At 41.6% G+C, this 26,926-nt stretch overlaps 1 protein-coding gene across 5 annotated transcripts in view; it reads left to right on the plus strand.

The window, feature by feature from the left end:
- LOC140482267 (sodium-driven chloride bicarbonate exchanger-like) overlaps positions 1 to 26,926 on the plus strand; it is a 281,516-nt gene that overhangs the window by 249,082 nt on the left and 5,508 nt on the right. For 2 of the 5 annotated variants that reach the window (XM_072579457.1, XM_072579454.1), the window contains 2 exons: positions 7,184 to 7,300; positions 10,653 to 19,945. In XM_072579457.1, coding sequence (XP_072435558.1) covers positions 7,184 to 7,300; positions 10,653 to 10,794 — 259 coding nt within the window. In that variant the 3' untranslated portion in view covers positions 10,795 to 19,945. Of the gene's footprint in view, positions 1 to 7,183; positions 7,301 to 10,652; positions 19,946 to 26,926 lie in introns of those variants that run through there. The other 3 variants (XM_072579456.1, XM_072579455.1, XM_072579453.1) reach the window with 2 other exon arrangements.

Below are 26,926 nucleotides of genomic sequence, written 5' to 3' on the forward strand. Positions count from 1 at the left end.
TTACAAAATATCAAAAATAGGTTAGTGCTAGAGTCAAACCAAATGGCTAGAATAACATGATCATTATAAGAATTACATTACAAGAGTCTAACCAAAGTAACAAGTAATCTAAAACTGTATAAACTAATTAAGGTAGAGAGATGATAACAAGTTATCAAGGTAATGGTGTCAAAACAGAGCAGTAAGGATGGTTTTACACATGCAGAGAAGTACGGTGAGGCTACATGAACCGAAGGTCATGGTTAAGGCCATCCTAATGGATATGGAACTTGGCCATCAGTTTCTGTTTGGCAATTCTGTGTATCTCAAAGGCTGCCTTAGAGGATGCTTACCCGAAGATCAGAGGTTGAATATCCTTGACCGCTGGGAGGGAACACTCCTGCCTGATGATTGTTGCACAGTGTCCATTCATCTGTTGTCATAGTGTCCACATGGTCTCACTGATGTACCATGCCACAGGGCATCCTTTCTTATAGCATATGAGGGTAGACAATGTTGGCCAAGTCACATGTGTATGCATTGGGGAACACTTAAGCATTCAAGGATATTTGTTCTCTGACCTTCGGATTAGCATCCTCGAAGATGGCTTTTGAGATACACAACAAAGCAGAATTGCCGAGCAGAAACTGATAGCCTAGTTCCATACCCATTAGGACAGACGAAACTGTGATCTTGGGTTCATGTCACAATAAATGTAACCCCACCATACTGTTTCTTGTTTGTAAAATCGTCCTCACTATTCATGCAACTTCTGTACCTATCTTGTTATTCCAGCTGTTTGGTTTGACTCCAGCACTGTCTAATCTTTGCTTTTTTGTAATTATTAATCGGATCATTGGTCATTCCTTCAGTTGCTATTCAGCTATTGACACTTCACTCACCCTGTTTTACACTTTTGATCTTCTGGAAAGGCCTGTAATTCAGTCTGTCAACATGCCACACACCATTTCTATTAATCTTTTGACACCCTTAATTACCTGGGATTATCTTGCCTTTACCTCTTTCCATATAAAGTCTTTGCCTCTGCGCTTCCCTCAAATTCACCTGATGGAAGGAGCACTGCTTTGAATGCTTCTGATTTCAAATAAACCTGTTGGATTCTAACCTGGTATCATGTGACTTCTGACTTTGTTAAAAAAAAGCATTGATGAAGCTTTCAGGTCTGAATGTAGTTGGTAGTTTACAGTTCTATCTCACGACTGACTCCCTGAGATCAACCCTGATCTGCAAATGCCCAAGCAAAATGCTGAGCATTAGTTTCTTTGAATGCCCCTCAAAGTAGCTCTTGTTGAATCAGAGGTAGAAGAAATGGAGGTTGAAAGTCTAGAGACATTCAGCTCAATTTTACACCTGTCCTTGTCCTGCACTTGCTATAGATGGACCCTAGTCTTGTTTATGCCTTATTGAAGGCCTGAAATTGAACAGACATATAATGGACAATAAGGAATTCTGACCCTATTACTTCTGCTTTGCATCAAAGGATTGTACATTTTCTTAACAAAAATGCAGGAACAGAATACAAGGTGGAGGATAGGAAAAATATTTGACTGTAACAGGCTGCTCCTTTTTTGAGGTATTTTAGGTGTTGGAGGTGAGTTCCTCGAATTCCAGGAGCAGTAATTACTGTTGTATATGCTGTTGCATTGTTTTGGAACTTTGGAGAGAAAAAAAGTCAAAACAAGGGCACTTTTAAAAGGGAGAGGAACAGACAAAGGCAGCACATGGTGAGGAGAGAGAGAGAGAACCCAAACTACTAACTGAAACAGCAGTGAGCCAGCACCGTTACTGCCTTTGCTGTTTGAATTCATGTTTGAATGTGTCTTGGAATATTAACAAACGGTGAAATTCATAACTAATCTTGGAGGAACCTGTTTGGGAGAGTTCACAGCACAGAGACAGATAAGTAAATAGTTTTAAGTGTGGACATGGGGCCTTGCTGTAAGTCTGTAGTAGTGAATAGAGTGGGTTCTTTCTTGATTATATGGTTTATTGAGATATGTTTTTTGATTAAACTTAAATATAAGCCATAATTATTAAGTTAGCCTTGAGCAGTGTTTTGTAGAGGAATAAGATGGGATTATTTTCTGGGTCTGCAGTTTGGAAGAAGCAAAAATGGTCCTGAGTAGAATGATATGCTGTTCGTGTTGGATGTGGGAGTTGAGGGAGAGTTTACGTGCTACTGAGGATAATATCTGCAATAAATGTCGTTGGTTGCGAATCCTATCATATCGAATAGATCAGTTAGAGTGACAGTTAGAGCAGTGAGGAATTTACAAGAACGAGGGGGTGTGATGGATGGCAGTTATAGGAAGGGGGAAATGTCACAGATACAGTCACATAGATGGGTTAGCTCCAGGAAAGGTAAGAGAGGTAGGCAGGTAGTGTAGGAGTCTTCTGTGACTATCCCCATTTCAAACAAGTATGCTGTTTTGGAAAATGTTGGGGGTGATGGATTATCAGGGGAATGTAGCACAAACAGCCAAGTTTCTGGTATTGAGACTGGCTCTAATGCAATGAGCGGGCCGGGTTCCAAGAGATCAATTGTGTTAGAGGACTCTCTAATCCAAGGCACAGACAGATGTTTCTGTGGCCAGCAATGAAAAATCAGAATGGTGAGTTACTTCCCTGGCGCCAGGATCAAGGATGTCTCAGAGAGGGTGCAGAATGATCTCATGGGAGAGAGGGGCCAACAGGAGGTCATTGTACACCTTGGAACCAATAACATAGGAAGGGAAAAGGTTGAGATTCTGAAGGGAGAATAGAGAGAGTTAGGCAGGAGTTCAAAAAGGAGGTCCTTGAGTAGCAATATCTGGAATACACCTGGTACTATGAGTTAGTGAGGGCAGGAATAGAAGTAGATGAATGCATGGCTGAGTTGCTGGTGTATGGGAGAAGGATTCACATTTTTGGATCATTGGAATCTCTTCTGGGGTAGAAGTGACCTGTACAAGAAGGACGGATTGCGCCTAAATTGGAAGGGGACTAATATACTGGCAGGTTGATTTGCGAGAGCTGCTCTGGAGGATTGAAACTAGTTTGGTTTTGGGGAGGCCGGCGGTTGAGGAGGCGGGTGTGGACCCAGGGAGATAGTGAGGAAAGAGATCAATCTAAGACTGGTACAGTTGAGAACAGGAGTGAATCAAACAGTCAGGGCAGGCAAGGACAAGGTAGGACTAATAACTTAAACTGCATTTATTTCAATGCAGGGGGCTTAACTGGGAAGGCAGATGAACTCAGCGCATGGTTAGGAATATGGGACTTGAATATCATAGAATTATAGAAACATGGCTCAGGGATGGACAGGACTGGCAGCTTAATGTTCCAGGATACAAATGCTACAGGCAAGACAGAAAGGGAGGCAAGAGAGGAGGGGGAGTGATGTGTTTGATAAGGGATAGCATTACAGCTGTGCTGAGGGAGGATATTCCTGGAAATATATCCAAGGAAGTTGTTTCGGTGGAACTTAGAAATAAGAAAGAGATGATCACCTTATTGGGACTGTATTATAGACCCCCTAATAGTCAGAGTGAAATTGAGAAAGAAATTTGTAAGGAGATTTCAGTTATTTGTAGGGATTATAGGGTGGTTATGGTAGGAGATTGTAACTTTCCAAACATAGACAGGGACTGCCATAGTGTTAAGGATTGAGTTGGAGAGAAATTTGTTAAGTGTGTACAAGAAAATTTTCTGATTCAGTATGTGGATGTACCTATGGAGAAGGCGCAAAACTTGGCCTACTCTTGGGAAATAAGGCAGGTCAGGTGTCTGAGGTGTAGTGGGGGAGCATTTTGGGGCCAGTGACCATAATTCTATTCGTTTTAAAAAAGCGATGGAAATAGATGGACCAGATCTAAAAGTTGAAGCTCTAAAACAGAGGCCAATTTTGAGGGTATTAGGCAAGAACTTTCAAAAGCTGATTGGGGGCAGATGTTCGCAGGTAAAGGGACAGCTGGAAAATGGGAAGCCTTCAGAAATGAGATAATGAGAGTCCAGACAAAGTATATTCCTGTCAGGGTGAAAGGAAAGGCTGGTAGGTATAGGGAATGCTGGATGACTAAAGAAATTGAGGGTTTGGTTAAGAAAAAGAAGGAAGCATATGTCAGGTATAGACAAGACAGATCAAGTGATTCCTTGAAAGAGTATAAAGGCAATAGGAGTATACTTAAGAGGGAAATCAGGAGGGCGAAAAGGGGACATCAGATAGCTTTGGCAAATAGAGTTAAGGAGAATCCAAAGGGTTTTACAAGTGCATTAAGGACAACAGGGTAACTAGGGAGAGAATTGGGCCCCTCAAAGATCAGCAAGGTGGCCTTTGTGTGGAGCCGCAGGAGATGGGAGAGATATTAAATGAGTATTTTGCATCAGTGTTTACTGTGGAAAAGGACATTGAAGACATAGAATGTAAAGAAATAGATGGTGACATCTTGAACAATGTGCGTATTATAGTGGAAGAAGTGTTGGATGTCTTGAAATGCATAAAAGTGGATAAATCCCAAGGACCTGATCAGGTGTACCCGAGAACTCTGTGGGAAGCTAGAGAAGTGATTGGTGGGCCTCTTGCTGAGATATTTGTATCATCGATAGTCACAGGTGAGATGCTGGAAGACTGGAGATTGGCTAATGCAGTGCCACTGTTTAAGAAGGGTGGTAAGGACAAGCCAGGAAACTATAGACCAGTGAGCCTGACATTGGTGGTAGGCATGTTGTTGCAGAGAATCCTGAGGGACAGGATGTACATGTATTTGCAAAGGCATGGACTGATTAGGGATAGTCAACATGGCTTTATGTGTGAGAAATCATGTCTCTCAAACTTGATTGAGCTTTTTGAAGAAGCAACAAAGAGGATTATAGAACATAGAACATTACAGCGCAGTACAGGCCCTTCGGCCCTCGATGTTGAGCCGACTTGTCATACCAATCTGAAGCCCATCTAACCTACACTATTCCATGTACCTCCATATGCTTCTCCAATGACGACATAAATATACCTAAATTTGGCGAATCTACTACCATTGCAGGCAAAGCATTCTTACTACTCTCTGAGTAAAGAAACTACCTCTGACATCTGTCCTATATCTATCACCCCTCAGTTTAAATCTATGCCCCCTTGTGGTCGCCGTCACCATACTTGGAAAAAGGCTCTCCCTGTCCACCCTTTCTAACCATCTGATTATCTTATATGTCTCTATTAAGTCACCTCTCAGCCTTCTCTCCAACCAAAACAGCCTCAAGTCCCTCAGCCTTTTCTCATAAGACCTTCCCTCCATTCCAGGCAACATCCTAGTAAATCTCCTCTGCACCCTTTCCAAAGTTTTCACATCCTTCTTATAATGTGGTGACCAGAACTGTACACAATACTCCAAGTGCGGCCGCACCAGAGTTTTGTACAGCTGTAACATAACCTCATGGTTCCAGAACTTGATCCCTCTATTAATAAAAGCTGTATGCCTTCTTACCAACCCTGTTAACCTGTGTGGCAACTTTCAAGGATCTGTGTACCAGATATCTCTCCACCCTTCAGGCACTCTGCCTGTATTCCTGATGAAGGGCTTTTGCCCGAAACGTCGATTTTACTGCTCCTCGGATGCTGCCTGAACTGCTGTGCTTTTCCAGCACCACTAATCCAGAATCTGGTTTCCAGCATCTGCAGTCATTGTTTTTACCGATATCTCCCACAATCCCATTCCTCCGCATTTTGTACAATAGCCTACTGTGGGGAACCTTATCAAATGCCTTGCTGAAATCCATATACACCACATCAACCGATTTACTCTCATCTACCTGTTTGGTCACCTTGATGAGGGCAGAGCGGTAGATATGATCTATATGGACTTCAGTACGGCGTTCAACAAGGTTCCCATGGGAGACTGGTTAGTAAGGTTAGATCTCATTGAATACAGGGAAAACTAGCAATTTGGATACAGAACTGGCTCAAAGGTAGAAGACAGAGGGTGGTGGTGGCAGGTTGTTTTTCAGACTGGAAGCCTGTGACCAGTGGATTGCCATGAGGATCGGTACTGGGTCCACTATTTATCATTTATGTGAATGGATGTGAGCTTATGAGGTGTAGTTAGTAAGTTTGCAGATGACACCAAAGTTGGAGGTGTAGTGGACAGCAAAGAAGATTGCCTTGGATTACAAGGGGATCTTGATCAGATGAGCTAATGGGCTGAGGAGTAACAGACACAGTTCAATTCAGATAAGTGCAAGGTGTTGCATTTTGGGAAAGCAAATCTTAGCAGGACTTATTCACTTAATGGTAAGGTCCTAGGGAGTGTTGCTGAACAAAGAGACCTTGGAGTGCAGGTTCATAGCTTCTTGAAAGTGGAGTCGCAGGTAGATAGGATAATGAAGGCGGCGTTTGTTATGCTTTCCTTTATTTGTCAGAGTATTGAGTGCAGGAGTCAGGAGATCATGTTGCGGCTGTACAGGACACTGGTAGGCCACTTTTGGAATATTGTGTGCAATTCTGGTCTCCTTGTGAAACTTGAAAGGGTTCTGAAAAGACTTGCAAGGATGTTGCCAGGGCTGGAAGATTTGAACTATCGGGAGAGGTTGAATAGGCTAGGGCTGTTTTCCCTAGAGTGTCAGAGGTTGAAGGGTGACCTTATAAAATCATGAGGGGCACGGATAGGCTAAATAGACAAAACCTTTTCCCTGGGGTGGGGGACTCCAGAACTAGAGGGCAAAGGTCTAGTGTGAGAGGGAAAAGATATAAAAGAGACCTTGGAGCAACCTTTTCACACAGTGGTGCATGTGTGGACTGGGCTGCCAGAGGAAATGGTGGAGGCTAATACAATTGCAACATTTAAAAGGCATCTGGATTGGCATATGAATAGGAAGAGTTTGGAGGGATATGGGCTCTGGGTGCTGGTAGCTGGAAGTAGATTGGGTTGGGATATCTAGTCGGCATGGACAAGTTGGACCAAACCGTTTGTTTCCGTGCTGTACATCTCTATGACTCTATAACATCTACCTCCATGTCCATGTTGATAGCTAATGCGTTTTATAGATTTTTTGTTTAGTTTGTGTGAAGATTCAAGTTTTGTATTTAAATTGCTTCTTTTGCAGAAACTACATTCAAAATGTATTGTAACTGTGCTGAAATGTTAGCATCAAAGACTTATCAATCATTTAGAAATAATGGTGACTATCAAGAGAATAATTTTTCAATCTTCTTTAGGGATGATCCTTCTGTTATTAACATTTCTGATGAAATGGCCAAAACTGCTGTCTGGAAAGCACTCCCAATGAATACTGGAAATGCAAAAAATAAAGACACTTTCTTTGCATCAAAAAGGTATGTATTTTATCTCCATTCAATTTCTTGGTTCGTTGAAAAATGTTTAACACTGTATCTTTTTGGTAATCTAAACTAAGAGTAGATATGAAAAAAACATGTTAGTGTTTCAAACATTTGGAAGAGGACTGTCTTACATTTGGGTATTTCTAGTTACCACAGGCTGGATTTTAATTTCCTGACATGTTGGGATTGGAGTGAGTGTCGGGGTGCTGCTTGGTACTATATGAGGGAAATATGAAATTAACTGCAACATGCAAATATGGTTTTTAAAGCCAACCATTATAATGTCATAGCATTACCTGGTTTGTTGAACAGTTAGGTTAAGTGGGAATGATGAGACATATGGTGGGACGGTGGCTCAATGATTTTCATTGCTGCCTCACAGCCTCAGGGACCTGGGTTCAATTCTAGCCGTTGGCAGCTATCTGTGTGGAGTTTGCACATTCTCCCTGTATCTATGTGGGTTTCCTCTGGGTGCTCTACTTTCCTCCCATAGTCCAAAGATGTGCAGGTGAGGTGGCTTATCAAGTCATACAGCATTGAATCAGACACTTTGGTCTAACTAGTCAGCACTGACCACATTCCCAAACTAAATTAGTCCCATTTGGCCCATATCCCTCCAAACGTTTCCTATTCATTTCCTACCTGTCCAAATGTCTTTTAAATGTTGTAACTGGACCTGCCTTTACCACCTCCTCTGGCAGTTCATTGCACATATGAATTTCTCTCTGTGTAGAATCACAGAATCCCTACAGTGTGGAAACAGCTCATTCAGCCCAACAAGTCCATAACAACTCTCCAAAGAGCATCCTACCCAGACTTACCCCCCAACCCGATCTCTATAACCCTGCATTTCCCATGGCTAATCCCCCTAGCCTGCATATCCCTGGACACTATGGGAAATTTAACATGGCCAATCCACCTAACCTGTACATCCTCAGATTGTGAGAGAAAACCAGAACATCCAGAGGAAACCCTTGTAGACACAGAGAGAATGTGCAAACTCCACACAGAGTGTGTGGAAAAGTTGGCCCTCATACCCCTCATGCTCCAGTGAAAAAGTCCCGGCCTATCCAGCCTCTCTTTATAACTCAAACCCTCCATTCTCAGCAGTAACCGAGTAAATCTTTTCTGAACCCTCTCCAATTTATTAAAATCCTTGCTATAGCAGGATGACCAGAACTGTACACAGTATTCCAGAAGAGGCCTCACTAAGGTCCCATACAACTTCAACATGCCATCCCAACTCCTATACTCAAAGGCCTAAGCAATGAAAGCAAGTGTACAAAATGGCTTCTTAACCACCCTGTCTACCTGTGATGCAAATTTCAAATAAGGCATAGAAGGCTATGGGATTAGAATAATTAGGTGGTTGTTTTTGATGGTGCAAACTCAATGCGCCAAATGGCCTTTTCCTTTGCTTAAATTTAGAATAAGAATAATGTACTGAAAGGTATGGCAGGAGAGGTCAGTTGTATGGGTTGCATAGCTGGCAGTAGTGAGAAGTCTTAGTCACCCCTGGCAGTTTGAGCCATAGGCGAAAGTGAGGACTGCAGATGCTGGAGATCAGAGTCTAGATTAGAGTGATGCTGGAAAAGCACAGCAGGTCAGGCAGCATCTGAGGAGCAGGAAAAACAATGTTTCAGACAAAAGCCCTTCATCAGTAATGGATGAGCCATCTCACCTGCAAGAAGTCCATCAGTTTGACCAGTTAGACTAGTGGGTTATAGAGTTTAAGTATTGGCTGGAGGCACAGCAGTGCACTTATGAGGCTGAGAGTTGCATAGATAGCATGTTTTTAGATGCGGTTATCCCACAGCTTCAGGAGATGCAGTTGTTTTCCATTTCAATCAAACCACCTTGCTCCCATGCTAACAACTCATCCTTGACCTACAATAATGTTCTAGTGAAGCTTAACACAAGCTGGAGGAACAACAACAATAAACTTCGGCACTTTGCAGCCTCTGGGACTCAGTATTGAGCTCCATAGTTTCAGAGTATGATCTCTGTATTCCATTTTTCTTACATCCCCATCCTCCTGCAGCATTGATTTGTAGACTTTGTTCTCAGCAGAGCAGACGCAGTATCTCCTTTTCACAGTCAGTATTTACACCAATTTTATATCTGAATTTCTCCTTTACCAATTTTGTCACTGTCTTTGTCTTTTTTTTCTGGCCATGCTCACCATTTGTACACCTTGCTCTTCTTCCCTGTCTGGTACTAACAGAAAAACAACTGTATTCCAGCTCCTTTCAGTTCCAAAGACAACTCATTCAGAACTGAAAGCATAAAGTCTGTTTTTCTCTCCAAAGATGATACCAGACTTTGAGTTTCTCCATCACTGTTTTATTTCAGTTTTCCAACATCCAGACTATTTTGCTTTTATCAGAGAGAGAGACCTTGGTGTACATGTCTGTAGATCCTTGAAGACAGCAGGATAAGTAGATATAGCTGTTAATAAGGCATTGCCTTTATTAGTCAAGGCAGGAAATACAAGAATGGGGAGGTTATGATGGGGTTGTATAAAAGGTTAGTTAAGCCATAACTGGAGAAAAGCATGCCATCCTAATTGTTGAGCTATAAGAAGGTTGAGATTGCACAAGAGAGGATACAAAGGGGATTCAGTAGGATTGAATAGCTATGCTAAATTGCCCTTAGTGTCCAGGGATGTGCAGGCTAGTTGGATTAACCACAGGAAATGCAGGGTTACAGGAATAGGGTAGTGGATTGAGTCTGGCTGGGATGCTCTTTGGAGGGTCGGTGTGGACTCAATGAGCTGAATGGCCTGCTTCCACACTCTAGGAATTCTATGATCTTATGTGAGTCAATTTAACTCTTTTATATTTAAAGGGATGTAGGGAACAGGAAATTTGATGCATTTTGGAATTTGGAAGGTGGCACAATGAATTAGCAAAATGCGGTGTGCATTTGTAAAGGCTGTGCCTCGTTTTACTGATGACTCTCTAGATATGATTCTGGAGGCTGTCAGGGCCTGCAGGAGATGCTGCTTCTTTCTTACGGGAGGAAGAAACCGGCCAGTGAAACTAAGGCAGTGTGACAGTGACTGAAATGTAAAGGTGAGCACACCCAACTAGACACTGCATCATACCAATACCATCTCTTTCCCTTCCCAAGAGTAGTATCATTCCTAATATAAGTAGCTCACACTGCAACCACCTTTTCTGTCCATGTACTTCCTTGCACCTCATCTGTCCATCCACCATGACACTCATTCTCAGCCTTATGTAATATCATGCCTTTAACTCATAGTCACCATCAACAAATACATATTATCCATTCATTAATAAATTTCTGTGACTCATACAGATTTCACCCTTTTTTGCTTCAGGAGAAGAGGACTCGACATGAGGAAAAAGGAGAGAAGTAGGGGCAGTCTTGCAATTGACAACTGCAGAGGTGGGCAGTGTGGATCTTGCCAGAGCCACCTTACGCTTACCTATCAGAGATGGAGTCATGCAGCTACCCAGTGATGGAATTAAATATCAAACATGGCATGCACCACTTATTCATGGTGTGAGTGAACTATGACCAAGTGAATGATGATCACCTAAAACTATCTTAGTTTCACTACAATTCTAATTCATGTTTTTAATCTCCCAAAGGACCTTCATGTGAGCTGCAAGAGGTGGTTAAGGAGGGTAATGATGAGTATTCAGAGAAGGCAACTCATTTTCGGGGCACATAGAAATGGGATCCATGCAAACCATGTAAAGAAGATGCATCACATCACAAAGATTCATCACATTATGAATTGCACATCAAAAATGAATATGAGTAGACTTTGGAGACACGCAGAACAATGCAGAGTCTGCATCAGAGGGTGCAGGATTTTTGAAGATCTGCACAGCTACACGCAGAAGCTAAACCTTGTTATTTGACAAGGCATAGCACTAAATAGATGTGATGTATTACTAAGCATTCCAGCTACACTGTGACCGCATGTAGAGGGATTGAAGAACCTCTCTCAAGCCTGGGAAGCATGAATATTATTGATGAACCAAGCCTTTGGGGTGATCTCTTTGTCCATTTCTGAACATGTTGAATGCCATTTTATCTGGAATTCTTGTTACCCTAATCTTGGCAACACTAATCTATTGCAAAGTACACTCCAGCTCATTGCTAACATAGTAGCAGAGTGGAACATGAGAGGGATAATGATGAAAGGGGACCTGGAACAGCATGGTTGTCTCAAGGCTGTTTCCATTTTTAACCATTGCAGTCACCTCCACTCTAGTTAATGCCACACTGGCAGATTTGTTTCCTGATAGCTGAGTCTGCTGCCTCACTGTTAAATGGAACAATCTTTGGCATGACTGTGATGGGCTCCAACATTCAGTGAATGTTAACCATATGCAACTTAGCATTCAGGACAAATTCCTGAGTGTTCTGACTGTACTTCTGCTGAAGCCATAGGATTTAAGAATGATACAGATGCACTGGGAAGGAAAGATTTGTAATTGTACAAGGGTATGCACATGATTGTATGACACACTGTTAGAATGTTAAGTTTCTGTTTTTGATTTGAGCCCTGAAAATGTTATCTATTTCTACCAATTCCCCATCTTGCCCATTTTTTGCCTTCAGCCTGGCAAATGGGTTTTTCATTTGTGATGAATTGATATTTAATAAGAGCTACAAATCTCCTCAAAACTTATTAATATAATAAGACCAGAAGATGGGCTATTCTGCCCTTCAAGCCTAGGAGCCTGGTCCAACACTCCAAACTTCCACCTTCCTGCCCTTTCCCCTAACTCTCCATTCCCCTACTGATCAAGAATCTATATATCTCAGCCTTAAATATACACAAGGACTCTACTCCCACAGTCCTCCATTGCAAGGAGTTCCAATGATCGCAACTTTCTGAAATAAGAAATTCCTTCTCATCTCAGTATTAAATTGATACCTCTGAATTCTGATGCCCTCTGGTCTTAGACTCTCATTTAAGGAAAACATCTTGTCAGCATTTACACTGTCAAGCTCCTTAAGAATTTTATATGTCTGAATAAGATCAACTCTCATTCTTCTAAACTCCAATGAATACAGTCCCAACCTGTTTAATCTTTGCTCAAAGACAATCCCTCCATACCAGGGATCATCATAGTGAACCTTCTCTGAACTGCCTTCTTTGAAATAATACCTTAAATAAGGGGACCAAAACTATTCTCAGTACTCTAGATATGCCTCACCAGCACCTTGTAGAGTTGCAGTAAGATTTCCCTACTCTTATGTTCTTAACTCCTTTTAAATAGGTGCCACATTCCATTTGTCTTCCTGATTAGCTTCTGCATCAGTGTGCCAGTTTTGTGTTTTATGGAAAAAGTACTCCAAAGAACCTTTGTATTGCAGCTTTATGCAGTTTTTCTCCATTTTAAATAATACTGTTCTTCTCTCTTCCAAAACAAACAACTTCACATTTTCCCACATTGTACTCCATTTGCCACATTTTAGCCTTACATATTTTGCCCTACTTATCAATATCTCTCTGCAAACTGTTCTCTCCCTCTTGAAATCTGCCTTTCCACCAATTTTTGGTTATCTGCAAATTTGTCTACAGTACATTCACTTTCTTCCTCCAAGCCATTAATATATATTGTAAAGTGGTAGTCCCAGCACTGTGGAACCTCACTGGTCATAAGGGCTCTGTGAAAGGAGTCATTTGTAGGTGTGTTTTGTATTGGTAGAGTGAAAACATAGTGGTACCCATTGACTTTATCATGTGACTGGTGTTTGGGTGCCCTGGTGGACCCTCATGGTATAATTTCAGGCAACAATGTTTGTGTTGCTGTTGATAGTCTTGGCTGCATCATCTTCCATCACCACCTCCTCAGAATTGTCTGCAGTGACTCTCTGTTCTGTACTTTGTTCCCCTGCAGATTTAATGCATGCTGCAGTACAATGTTGTGCTGAATACGTCGTGATCAATCTGGAGATCAGGGCTAGAGAGAGTTGAAGGGCAATACCAGTTCTATCAAGGCACTTGAAGTACATCTTTACCTTGCCAATGGGTTGCTCAATAACAAATCTGGTTGTCAAATGGTTTTCATTATATTATCTTCTGGGACTCATTGAAAAGGTTTCTTGGAAGTGTTTTGAGCCTTGCAAAGTTCTCATCATTGGAGGACTTGTGACATGATTTAGCGAGCTGTCCTACAGACAACTCAAGGAATAGCCTGACATTATCTGTAAGGTATGATTCAGTGAATTAGACTATACAGGCATCACTATCACTATCCCTGAATATGCCCTGTCAAACTGACAGGACAGAGCCAGCAAAACTGAGGAGCAGTTGGATACAGCTGGAGTGTGTTGCCTTGGCAGTCTTCAACATTTACTTTGGATCCCATGAAATCTCAAGATTTCAACTCAATAATGGGCAAGGATATCTCCCAATGATAACCACCAACAATCCACCACCCTTCCCATCAGCTGATGAATTGGTGGTACTCCATGCTGAACAAAAACTGGATGAAGCACTGAAGATGGCAAGAGCAAAGAATGTACATAGATGTGTATCACAGAGTTTGCCTCAGTACCACTATTATTTGTTGACCTGGCTGACTTCTAAAGCAGACTTCTATTAATATTGGTCTGTAATAGGTGGTGAGGTTACCAACGGGAGGAAAAACCGACTTGAACTCATTTTCACTAATCTAACTGCTGCAGATGCATTTTCCATTGCAGGCATGATTAGCTGAATGGCCTTTTTCTGCACTGTAACAATTCTTTGATTCTGTACTGGTTGAAGCAGCCACTATAGTCCTTGAGAAAACAAAATCCATCTTAATATTGAGGATACCTTCCATCTTTTGTGCCAAATTGTATAGCATATGAACAGGTCTAGCAAGTCAAACCTAGACATCCATAAGACATTGTAGGTTACCATCAACAGAAACATTGTATTTGATCATAGCCTCATGGTAACCTCATGGCCTGGCATATTACAGACTCTACTGTTATGATCAAGACAAGGGATCAATGCTGGTCCAATAAAATGCGGAGGACGTGTCACAAGCCACACCAAATATACAAAAAAATGAGGGGTCAACCTGGTGAAGCTATAATGTAGGACTACTTGCACACCAAACTGAGAAAGCAACATGTAACAAATAGGGCTAATCTATCCCTCGACCAATGGATTAGAACTAAGATATGTAGTCATATCCAATCATAAATGATGGTGGACAATTAACTTAATAAATGAAAGAGGAGTCTCAACCAGAATTGTCAAATGGATAATTTATCTTGACCTTTTCCTGAGGTCCACAGACTCAGATGTCAGTCTTCAGCCAATTTATTTCAATCTGTGTGCATATCAAGGAATAGCTGAAGGCTCTTTATATTGCAAAGGCTACAGCACAGAAAACACTGTACTGAAGAATTGTGCTCCAGCACAAGCCTTGTCCCTTAGCCAAGATGTTCCAAAACAGCTACAACACAAGCATTGCCCAACATTGTGGACATATGTCCAGATATGTCATGACAACAAAATGAGTGCAAAACAAATGTACCAATTATTGAATCATCAGTCTGCTCTTGAACAAGAGAAAAGTGATGGAATATGTTGTCGAAGTGCTATCATTGTGACACTTACTCAGCAATAATATGCTCACTGATGCTCATTTGGGTTTCTCCAGGACCAATCAGTCCTTTACTTCATTACAGCCTTGGTCCAAACATGGACAAAACAGAACTGGAAAGGTGAGTTGAGAGTGACTGGCGCTGATGTCAAGGCAACATTTTAAGGCATCAAGGAGCTCTGGCAAAACTGGAGCCAATGGAAATCAGGAGAAGAACCTCCATAGGTTAGAGACATATGTCACAGAAAAGAGGAGAGGGAAATTGAATTATTTTTATTATTCTCCACTTTCCATAACAGAGTTAGATTTTAATTTATATTATTTTCCTCTCACTTTTTAAAAATATGTACTGACGTGTTTCACTGAAGCCTGTTTGTAAGTAAAATTTAAAATGATGCCCAGCACATTTTGGATAAAAGCCAAGCATTCAAAATCCGGGAAAGTGATTTAAAACAGAAATCAGACACTCATGTATCCAAGAAAGGAGAGTAGTTGCAAATTGCAATTTACTTAAAACCAGAAATAACAGAATTAATTCAGGTGACTAAGTGTTTTGTTTTCATTTAGCTATGCAGAGTTCATTTCTCATGACAATTGAGACAGTTGATTACTGGAGGTACCAGGTTTGTAAACTGGGAAGGTGAATTACATGCTTCTTTCTAGTAATCAGACTTTGGAAAGATATTTAGATCAGAGACAGGCATTTAGCTAAGCATGGAACTGTTTACTCTTCAGATTTACAACCAGACTGACTAACAAAGTCAAAGCAAAATAAGTAACACAGATTCAAATAAACCATGCTCAGGCACATAACTAGAACTTCTGGTTGAGAAATTCAGCTAATGAAGAGGATTTGATGTTCCCTCTTTAGAAACCATTATTTTTTAGTAATTAACTATGAAATCATTAGCACTAAGTCAATCCTATAATGGGTATCAATGGTCTCATTTGTTCAGAACTGAATGAAATACAATCTTATCTATACCTTTGTATTAACTTGGCTGGAATTTTCATACATTGCAAGGGGTGTCACATTCTAGGACATGGTGAGTTTGATTAGATTAGATTACATTACATTACATTACATTACAGTGTGGAAACAGGCCCTTCGGCCCAACGAGTCCACACCGACCCTCCGAAGCGCAACTCACCCATACCCCTACATTTACCCCTTACCTAACACTATGGGCAATTTAGCCTGGCCAATTCACCTGACCTGCACATCTTTGGACTGTGGGAGGAAACCGGAGCACCCGGAGGAAACCCACGCAGACACGGGGAGAACGTGCAAACTCCGCACAGTCAGGCGCCTGAGGCGGGAATTGAACCCCGGTCTCAGGCGCTGCGAGGCAGCAATGCTAACCACTGGGCCACCGTGCCGCCCACAATTTTCTCCTTCAATTACTGGAAGGAGTCAACTTGCTCATTCTGTGTTCAAATTAGTTCAAAATATGTAAAATCCAGCAAGAGTCAATTTTTGAGTCATTTTAAGCAAGATCGTTTGTCTTAAAACACAAAATTATCTTTGCCATCTTATCTTCTGGATATTAACAATGCCTAGTACAAAGGAAGATGGTTGTGGATTTTGGAATTTAGGTATCTCAGATACAGGGCATTGTTGCAGAGGTTTCTCAAGATACCTTTGGCTGAAAGTATCACCTCAGATACTACGTCAATTACTTCCTTCCACCATAACTTCAGATCTGGGTAGCTCATTGATAATTGCATGTTTTGTAACTGTTCAGATTATGAATCAGTCTATGCCAGCATTCAGCAAGGCTAGAAAACATTCAGGCTCGGGCTGAACTGTCCCAAGTAACATTGCTGCCACACAAATACCAGGCAAAGATCATCTCCAACAAAGGTGAATCAAGCCATTGCCCCTTCTCACTTAATGGCAATATCATTACCAAATTCCACACTACCAACCTCCTAGAGGGTTACCATTGACCAGAAATTTACCTGGAATAGTTGTTAAAATATTGTGACTATAAAGGAAGCTCCATTTTTACAGAACGGCAAGGAGAGAGGTCAGAGAGAAGCGAGGGCTGCCTGGAAAGGTAAGTTTTCCCACCTAAAAAGGGACTTACCTTGGGAGTCGGTCCTCCGTTTTTACAGAGGGGCAAGGAGAGAGGGCGGAGAGAAGCGAGGGCTGCCGGGAAGGGAGAGCGCAAGAACAGTTTTTAAAGGAGCAGCAGAGGAAAAGGCCACAGCAAGGAGGTGAGGGCTGCTGAGTATATATTTGGGCAGCGGCTGAATCTCAAGACACTACATGTGTAGAGTCTCCCACCCACCTTCCTCCTCCAAGCAAAAAAAAAGGACTCTTGTGTGTTGCTAAGGTAAGGCATTTCAATTGGAATTTATTGTGTATTGTGTGATTGATTAAAAGTTTACTATTAGTTGAATAAGATCATTGTGAACTACTAGCAAATATTTAACTTATAAATTTGTATAGATTAATTAAATAAGTAGAGATGGCTGGCTAGGTGAAGTGCTGTAGCTGTATGAAGTGGGAGCTTCTGATCCCATTGTGAACTCCATCTGCAGCAAGTGTTGGTTGCTGGAAGAACTCTGGATCAGAATTGATGATCTGGAATCTGAGCTTCAAGCACTGAGGCACATCTAGGAAGGGGAGAGTTACCTGGACACTTTATTTCAGGAGGCAGTCACACCCGGTAGATTAAGTAATTCAAATTCAGTTAGTGATCAGGGACAACAGGGTGGGACTGTAAGTGAGGCAGATCGGGGGATTCTGAATTCAGGAGTGGATGAGCCTCAGCCCTTGACCTTGTCCAACAGGTATGAGATTTTTGTTCCCCGTCTGGATGAGGAAACGGGCTGTGGACAGGATGAGCCAGCTGACCATGGCACCATGGTGTAGAAGGCCATTCAGGAGGGGGGAGCAAAAAGACAAGTAGTTGTTATAGGAGATTCTACAATTACGGGTCAGATAGTATCCTTTGCGAGCCGGATTCGGAGTCCCACATGGCGTGTTGCCTGCCCGGTGACAGGGTTCAGGATATCTCCGGACGGTTTGAAAGGATATTGGAGTAGGAGGGAGAAGATCCAGTTGTTTTGGTCCAAGTTGGCACTAACAACATAGGCAAGGCTAGGAAGGAGGACCTGTTTGGGGATTATCAAGCACTAGAAGAAAATTGAAGAACAGGTCCTCGAGTGTCATAATATCTGGATTACTGCCCGAGCCACGTCTAATTGGCATAGGGATAAGAAAATTAAGGATGTAAACACTTGACTAAGAGATTGGTTTGGGAAAGAGGGATTCCATTTCATGGGACATGGCATCAGTTTTGGAACCGGGGGGGGATCTGTATGATGGGACGGTCTCCACCTGAACTGATCTGGAATCAGTGTTCTAGCAAAATAGGGTGGTCACTAGGACTTTAAACTTGAGTCAAGGGAAAGGGAAAGTGACCGGGAGTATGGAGTCAAGTAGAAAGATGAGCAGCAGGTTAGCATGTGTGCAGGGTTTATGTTCAAGGCAGACAAGGAATGAAGCAAAAAGGAAGGATAGCTTAGGACATATTACGAGAGATGTTGGAAATCATGAGGATAAGAAAATTAGCATTAAGGTACTTTACCTGAATATTCGTAGTATTCATAACAAAGTAGATGAATTAATGGTACAAATCGTCATGAATGATTATAATGAGGTAGGCATCACAGAGATGAAGTTGCATGGGGCTCAGGACTGGCAGTTAAACATCCAAGGATTTACAACTTAATGAAAAGACCAGGAGGTGGGTAGAGGGGGCGGGTTGCCTTGTTTGTTTAAATGAAATTAAATCTATGGCACTGAATGACATAGGGTCAGATGATTTGGAGTCAGTGTGGGCAGAGTTGAGGAACCACAAAGGCAAAAAAAACCATAATGGGAGTTACGTACAGACCTCCTAACAGTGGTCAGGACCAGGGGCACAAGATGTACTGGGAAATAGATGGGGCATGTTAGAACGGCAAGGTCACAGTGATCATGGGAGACTTCAATATGCAGGTGAACTGGGTCAATAATGTTGCCGGTGGATCCATAGAAAGAGAATTCATGGAATACTTACAGGATGGCTTTTTGGACCAACTTGTGATGGAGCCCACAAGGGAGCAGGCTATTCTGGACTTAGTGCTTTGTAATGAGCCAGACTTTATAAAAGATCTTAAAGTAAGGGCACACTTAGGAGGCAGTGATCATTATATGGTCGAGTTCAATCCACAGTTTGAAAGAGAGAAGGCAAAATCGGATGTAATGGTGTTACAGTTATATAAAGGTAATTACAGGGTCATGAGAGAGGAACTGATGAACATCGACTGGAAGCAGAGCCTAGCGGGAAGACAGTAGAGCAACAATGGCAGGAGTTTCTGGGTATAATTAAAGACACAGAACAGAGGTGCATCCCAAAGAAAAGAAAGATTATTCAGGGGCGGAGGGGGGATTAGACAGCCATGGCTGACAAAGAAAGTCAGGAAATGTATCAAAGAAAAAGAGAGCAAGCCTATAAAATGGCCAAGAGTACTGGGAAATCTGAAGATTGGGAAGAATAAAAAACAAACATAGGATAACAAAGAGAGAAATAAGGAAACAGAGGATCAAATATGAAGGTAGGCTAGCCAGTAATATTAGAAATCATAGTCAAAGTTTCTTTCAATCCATAACAAATGAGAGGCAAAAGTAGAGATTGGGCCGCTCCAAATTGATGCAGAGAGGCTCATGCTCAGAGATAAGGCAATAGGGAATTTTAAGAAGATTTGTAGCTCAGGTTGAGGTTCTGGATGTAGGTTTGCTTGCTAAGCTGGAAGGTTCATTTCCTACTGGTTAACATCTTCAGTGGGTCTCCGGGCGAAGCACTGCTGATGATTCCGGCTTTCTATTTATATGTTTGGGTTTCTTCGGGTTGGTGATGGCATTTCCTGTGGTAATGTCATTTCATGTTCTTTTTCTCAGGGGTGGTATATGGGGTCTAACTCAATGTGTTTGTTAACAGCATTCCGGTTGGAATGCTATGCTTCTAGGAATTCTCGTGCATGTCTCTGTTTGGCCACTCCCCCGAGAAAAAGAACAGGAAATGACACCACCACAGGACGTGACATCACCAACCCAAACATCGCAATAGAAAGCAGCAATCATCAGCAGTGCTTTGCCTGGAGGTCTACTGATGATGTTACCTCGTAAGGTGATGAAACATCTGGAAATGAACCTTCTAGCTTAGCAAACAAACCTACATCCAGATAAGGAAATTGCTGAAGAACTTAATAAATACTTTGCGTCAGTCTTCATAGTGGAAGACATGAGTAATATCCCAACAATTAAGGAGAGTCAAGTGCAGAGTTGATTATGGTAGCCATAACGGAGTCAGGCAAAGTCCCAGATGATTAGAAACTCACTGTTGAAACCCCCTTGTTCAGAAGAGGATCAAGTCAAAAGATGGAAAATTATAGGCTGATTAGCCTAACCTCGGTTGTTGGTAAAATTCTAGAATCCATTGCTCAGGATGAGATTTCTAAATTCTTGGAAGTGCAGGGTCAGATTCGAACAAGTCAGCATGGATTTAGTAAAGGGAGGTCGTGCCTGACAAACCTTTTCGAATTCTTTGAAGAGGTAACAAGTAGGTTAGACCAGGAAAACCTAGTGGATGTTATCTATTTAGACTTCTAAAAGGCCTTTGATAATGTGCCTTATGGGAAGCTACTGAGTAAGGTGAGGGCCCATGGTGTTCGAGGTGAGCTACTGGCATGGATTGAGGATTGGCTGTTTGACAGAAGGCAGAGAGTTGGGATAAAATATTCGTTTTCAGAATGACAGCCGATCACAAATGGTGTCCCGCAGGATTCAGTGTTGGGGCCACAGCTGTTCACTTTATCTATTAATGATCTGCATGAAGGGCTGGGGACATTCTGGCAAAGATAGGCGATGACATGAAGTTAGGTGGACAGGCAGGTAGGACTGAGGAGGTGGGGAGGTTGCAGAAAAATGTAAAAAGTTTAGGAGAGTGGTCCAGGAAATGGCTGATGAGATTCAACGTGAGAAAATGTGAGGTCTTGCACTTTGGGAAAAAGAAAACAGGCATGGTCTATTTTCTAAACAGTGAGAAAGGTCATAAAGCCAAAGTGCAAAGAGATCTGGGAGTGCTAGTCCAGGTTAACTTGCAGGTTGAGTCTGTGATGAAAAAGTGAATGTAATGTTGTCATTTATCTCAAGAGGGTTGGGGAATATAAAAGCAGCAATGTGCTTCTAAGACTTTATAAAGCTCTAGGTAGGCTCCATTTAGAATACTGAGTCGAGTGTTTGGCCCCACACCTCAAGAAGGACATACTGGCACTGGAGCGTGTCCAGCGGAGTTTCACACTGATGATCCCTGGAATGGTAGGCCTAACATACGATGAACGGCTGAGGATCCTGGAAATGCATTCATTAGAGTTTAGAAGGTTGAGGGGGGATCTAAAAGAATCTTACAAGATAATGCATGGCTTAGAGAGGGTGGATGTTGGGAAGTTGTTTCCTTTAGGCGGAGACACTAGGACCCATGGGCAATTTAAAACGGAAATGAGACATTTCTTTGGCCAGGGACTGGTGGGCCTATGGAATTCATTGCTATGGAGCACTGTGGAGGCTGGGACATTAAATGTCTTCAAGGCAGAGATTGATAAATTCTTGATATCGCAAGGATATGGAGACAATGTGGGTAAGTGGAGTTGAAAAGTCCATCAGCCATGAATAAATGGCAGAGTAGACTCAATGGGCTGAATGGCCTTACTTCCACTCCTGGGTGTTATGGATGCTCAGGAATTTGTAACTTTGAAGCAAATAACTCACTTCCTGATCCCAAAGCCTGTATACCATCCTGAAAGCTCAAGTCAGGGTTGTGATAGAAGATTGTCCACTTGCCTCAATAAGTGGAGCTCCAACAATGCTCAAAAAACACAAAACCATCCAGGACACCCCATTCACCAGCTTAAAGATTACAGTCCTTAGAACATTGACATATAGTGAAAGTAGTATATACCATGGGCAAGTTTCATTGTACCAACCTACTGTGCTCCTTCAACAGGACCCTCCCAAGTCATGTCCTCCATTTCTGGAAGGATATGGGAACACCACCATGTGCAAGTTCCCCTCAAGTCATGCACCATCCTGAATTGGAATGACATCCCCAATCCTTCACAGTTGCTCAATTCATCTCCCGAATAGCACTGTGAATGTACCTACCACAAAGGACTGGAGCATTTCAAGAAGGCATCTCACCACCACCTTCTCAAAAATAAGTAGTTAGAAACAATGCATGCTGTCTTGATCAGTGAAACCTACCTATTGTAAAAGAATAAGAAAACTCAATCCCAATTTCCAGTTTACTGTAAATTTGAGATCCTAGTACACTTCTATTTCCTAAATTGCAGTTAATCTCATCTTGCTGCTCACTAACCTACATGGGCTCCCAGTTAAACAGCACTTTACTTTTAAAATTAACATCCTTACTTTCAAATCATAGAATTCCTGTAGCTTGGAAAACAGGCCATTTGGCCCATTTAATCAGCACTGACCCTCTGAAGAGCATCACACCCAAACCCTCCCTATCCCTGAAACCCCACATTTATTATGGCTAATCCACCTCACCTTCACATCCATGGACTTTACGGGCAATTTCCAGTGGCCAATCCACCTAGCCTGTGCATCTTTGGACTGTGGGAGGAAGCCAGAGCACCCAAAGAAAACCCACATTAACATGAGGAGAATGTGTAAAACTCTGTACAGATAGTCACTCAAGGCTGGGATTGAATCCAGGTCCCTGGCGCTGTGAGGTCACAGTGCTAACAACTGAACCACCGTAGGGTCCCCCACAAATCCTTCCACAACCTCAGCCCTCCATGCCTATGGAAGCCCCTCCAGCTCACAACCCTCCGATTATACTGTGCTATTGTATATCCACCAGCTGCTAGGATGCTAAATTGCACTGTTCCTTTATAAAGTATTTCATGTCTATAGCTCTCTTTTCTCCTTTAAGAGGTTTCTTACGACCTGCCTCTTCTATCAAGCTTTGGATCATTCACCCAATATCTCCTTATATGGCTTGGTAGCATATTTTGTTGAGTAATGCTTTTTTGAAATGCCTTGGAAGATTTTGCTGTGTTAAAATCACTTTGTAAATACATAAGGGAGATTTCTCTCTCTCTCTCTTTCTTTCTTTCTAATGAGAGAACAACCCTATGGTCCAATAGAACTATGGCAATTTTTCCTATAAGTACAAGTAGTTGTTGCATATTGCAACAAGAAGGTGAGGCCATTACAGCATTCTTTGTTCAACAGAGAGGCCTTTATTATTACTAATGAATCCTGCAATTTACTAATTGCAATTATGTCTGAATGTTCAAGTTCTGTGTGGAATGTAGTCCTTCCCTGCTTCTAGTTCTATTGTTAATGCTGATATTTTAATCAATTTCTACTGCACTGTAGCAACTACACATCTATGATCAACCAATGCTGATGGATGCCAATTTTCTGAAACAGTGTAGTTCAAGGGACCTTAATTAAAATCTTGCACAAATAAGCACAAGAGACTATTGTATTTGTGAAAGTTACACCAAAGAACCAAATTTTGATCCAAAATATTACCTTTCCATTCTACTATTTTACATTTAAATTACAATGGGACTTCTTTCCTTTACTTTACTTTTATTCTACCATACTTGGTTTCTTTCTTGTCTGAACGTTTTGATTCTTGGTTGAGTACGTCCATTAAACACTGTTTACCTCCGTGCCTTGTTGAAATAGACATTCTTCATTACTGAACCTTCCCAGTGAAGGGAAGCTTTTGGTAAAGAAAATTTCTCTATATAACAACAATGGAAAATCATGAATATCATATATCCCTTCTGAAATTTTCCATATTGTTCAGGTAGTACAGGTACAAACTTTAACCTTGAGCATCAAATGGGTTATTCAGTCATGTAGTGTGATATTGATAAGCCTCATCCTTTCCTACTTTCATACTTAAACATCAGTGCAGCCAAAAATAAAACTATTAGTGACTTTATCCTCTCAGAAATTTGTGAATGAGACTCAGAAGAAGAAATTAGGTAAATGGGGGGCATGGTGGCTCAGTGGTTAGCACTGTTGCTTCACAGTACCAGGGACCCAAGTTCAATTCCTGCCTTGGGAGTTTGAACATTCTCCTCATGTCTGTGCAGGCTTCCTCCAGGCTCTCCAGTTTCCTCCCACGATCCAAAGATGTGCAGGCCAGGTGAATTGGCTGTGCTTAAATTATCCATAGTGTTAGGTACATTAGTCAGAGGGAGATGGGTTACCCCTTGGAGGGTCATTGTGGACTTGGGATGAAGGGCCTGTTTCCACACTATAGGGAATCTAATCAAATGACATGTAACTTGATCAGAGAGAGATTTTAAGTAGCCTCTTAAAGGAGGAAAGAGGTCGATACATGAAGCAGTTTATAGAGGAAACTGCAGCTCAGCAACTTGATAGCTAAAAATATGGAGAGTCGTATCAAGCTATTCTCAGATGGTTGTGGGTTGGATTAAGGTTTGCTAATTTAGCAAAGAATGGCAATGTAAGCTGAAGCCATCTCGTCTTTATCATCTCACTTAGAAACTGGGCAAGATGGATTTTTTTCAAAAAATAAGAGTTCAACAGATATTGGAAAATCAAATGGGGATCGCGGATGTTATTTACATTACTATTATTCTAAGCTTGAGTGTTTTAGTAGACATTTTATAGTGCAAATGAGAAAGGTAAGAAATCAAATAACCACCATGAAAATTAGTGTAATATGTGATAAATAAATATGTTTTGCCTTTTGATCCAAACTGCTTAAATGTGTATCATTATTTAAGGAGGTGATCTGGTAAAGCAGTTCAAATAAACAGATCATTTTCAGGTTGCCAGTTTATAACTTGTAGTCAGTACTCAATTTATAGATATCAATGTCTCTGATGAACAGATTGAGTGCAGCGTATCAAAGTTTGCTGGTATAAAGTTAGTTGAAAAATAGGCTGTGAAGAGGATGCAAAGAGATCACAAAGGGAGTTGGAAGATGAAGTAAATAGGAAAAAATGTGGCAAATAACACAGTTTTTGGAATTGTGATGGTTATCTGCTTTTTGAGGAGAACCAAAAAGTAGAACATTCAACAAATCATGATAAACTGAGAAACATTTGCATTCAAAGAAATCTGTGGGTCCATGTACATGAATCACAAAATGTTAACATGCAGATGTAGAAAGTAGTTAGGAAAACAAATGGCATGTCAGCCTTTAACGCAAAGAAACTAAAGAATGAAGAACTCTTGCTCAATTGTTTATGACCTTAGTGACACCAACTCAGGAATCCTATGTACAGTATAGGTTACTTACCCCAAGGAAAGATACACCAGCTTTAGAGAGATGGCAACAAAGGTGATTAACCCATGAGGGGAGATTGAATAGATTAAGACCTCCAAGACTCGGCAAATTTGACCAGAGAAAACCTTTTTCCTTCTGCATAGACCTCCTGGGTCCATGTGCAGCAGTGGCCTCTGGACCTGGAGGTCAAAGCTGTGATCCATGTCAGCATGTTGATCGCATGCACAGAACGCCTGTGTTGAGGCCCCTGAGAGATGGGCTGGTTGGCCCTGAACGAGAGCAGCGGCTATGCATGTAGAGCTGAGCTGGCTGCAAGGCTGGTCTTCATGTTCTGGCGAGATGTGGAAAATTAATTTTTTTAAAAATGAGTGAAATCCAAACCCCACCCTCCCACACATACTCCCCATAACACCCATCACTTCAGGCCCACCCCAATGCTCGTTCAAACCATACCAGTCCATGTTTTGCTCACAAATACCTTGCCAACTTCTGCTCCTATATCTAACCAAGGCATTCCCACATATTTTCAATGCCAAATGGTGTCTCCGCTCATCCCCAATATTCTTTATAACCCATATACTGACTTAGTATTAACATGCTAACACATGTCCCTCATCCTCCTCACTCAACAGAAACATAGGTGCTGTGCTGACACCAGATATGGTTGCATCAATCGATGACATTACTATATTAAAAAAATCATTGATTTGAAAAAAAGGATTGAAATTTCTTCAATGAACCTTCTTTAAAAGCAAAAATTTGTATCCGACAACGACCTTGAGCTGTCATTCAGCTTTTTCATTTAACAGGCAACTAGCAATTATCATTGTATATAGTATAATCAGTCATGCAGCACAAATCCTATAAAGGTAATGCAGACATCTGTAAAAAGATAGAGGAAAATCACAATAACTTTTTTTTAAAAACAGAACATCAGACTTTGTTTTAAATTTAAAGCAAGGGAGAGTTAAACACTTGATAGCTTTGACAGTTATCTGACAGTTTGACTGCTTTTTGACATAATTGACAGCTTCCATACAAACTTGAAATCTCACTGATAATCTTGACAGTTCTTTGACAGTCTTGGCATTATCTAACAGTTTTGGAAGTTATTTGCCAATTCTTTGACAGTAGATTTATACATTTTAAACCAAATTACTACATCAATTTAACATCTTCATAGAATACCTGACCACACAAACCCCTGAGGTACTTGGCCATCTTTCTCCAAAAGTATTCCAGGGCTAAATGTTATCTTAATTCTCCAAAGAGGTAACTGGGCTATCCAAATGAAGCAGGTCCTGTATGCACACTCCAGATTCCATAATCTCACTTTATGAAGGGATCTATTGATTCAAATTCCAGCAACCTTCATAAAATGCACATAGGCAACATGGTGGCCCAGTGGTTAGTACTGCTGCCTCACAGCACCAGGGTCCCAGGTTCAATTCCAGCCTTGGGTGACTGTCTGTGTGGAGTGTGCACATTCTCCCCATGGCTGCGTGGGTTTCCACCCACAGTCCAAAACATGTGCAGGTCAGGTAGATTGGCCATGCTAAATTGCCCATAGTGTTAGATGCATTAGTCAGAGGGAAATGGGTCTGGGTGGGTTACTCTTTGGAGGGTTGGTGTGGACTTGTTGGGCCGAAGGGCCTGTTTCCACACTG

This window comes from Chiloscyllium punctatum, chromosome 10, assembly GCF_047496795.1.
Source record: "Chiloscyllium punctatum isolate Juve2018m chromosome 10, sChiPun1.3, whole genome shotgun sequence".
Lineage (NCBI taxonomy): Eukaryota > Metazoa > Chordata > Chondrichthyes > Orectolobiformes > Hemiscylliidae > Chiloscyllium > Chiloscyllium punctatum.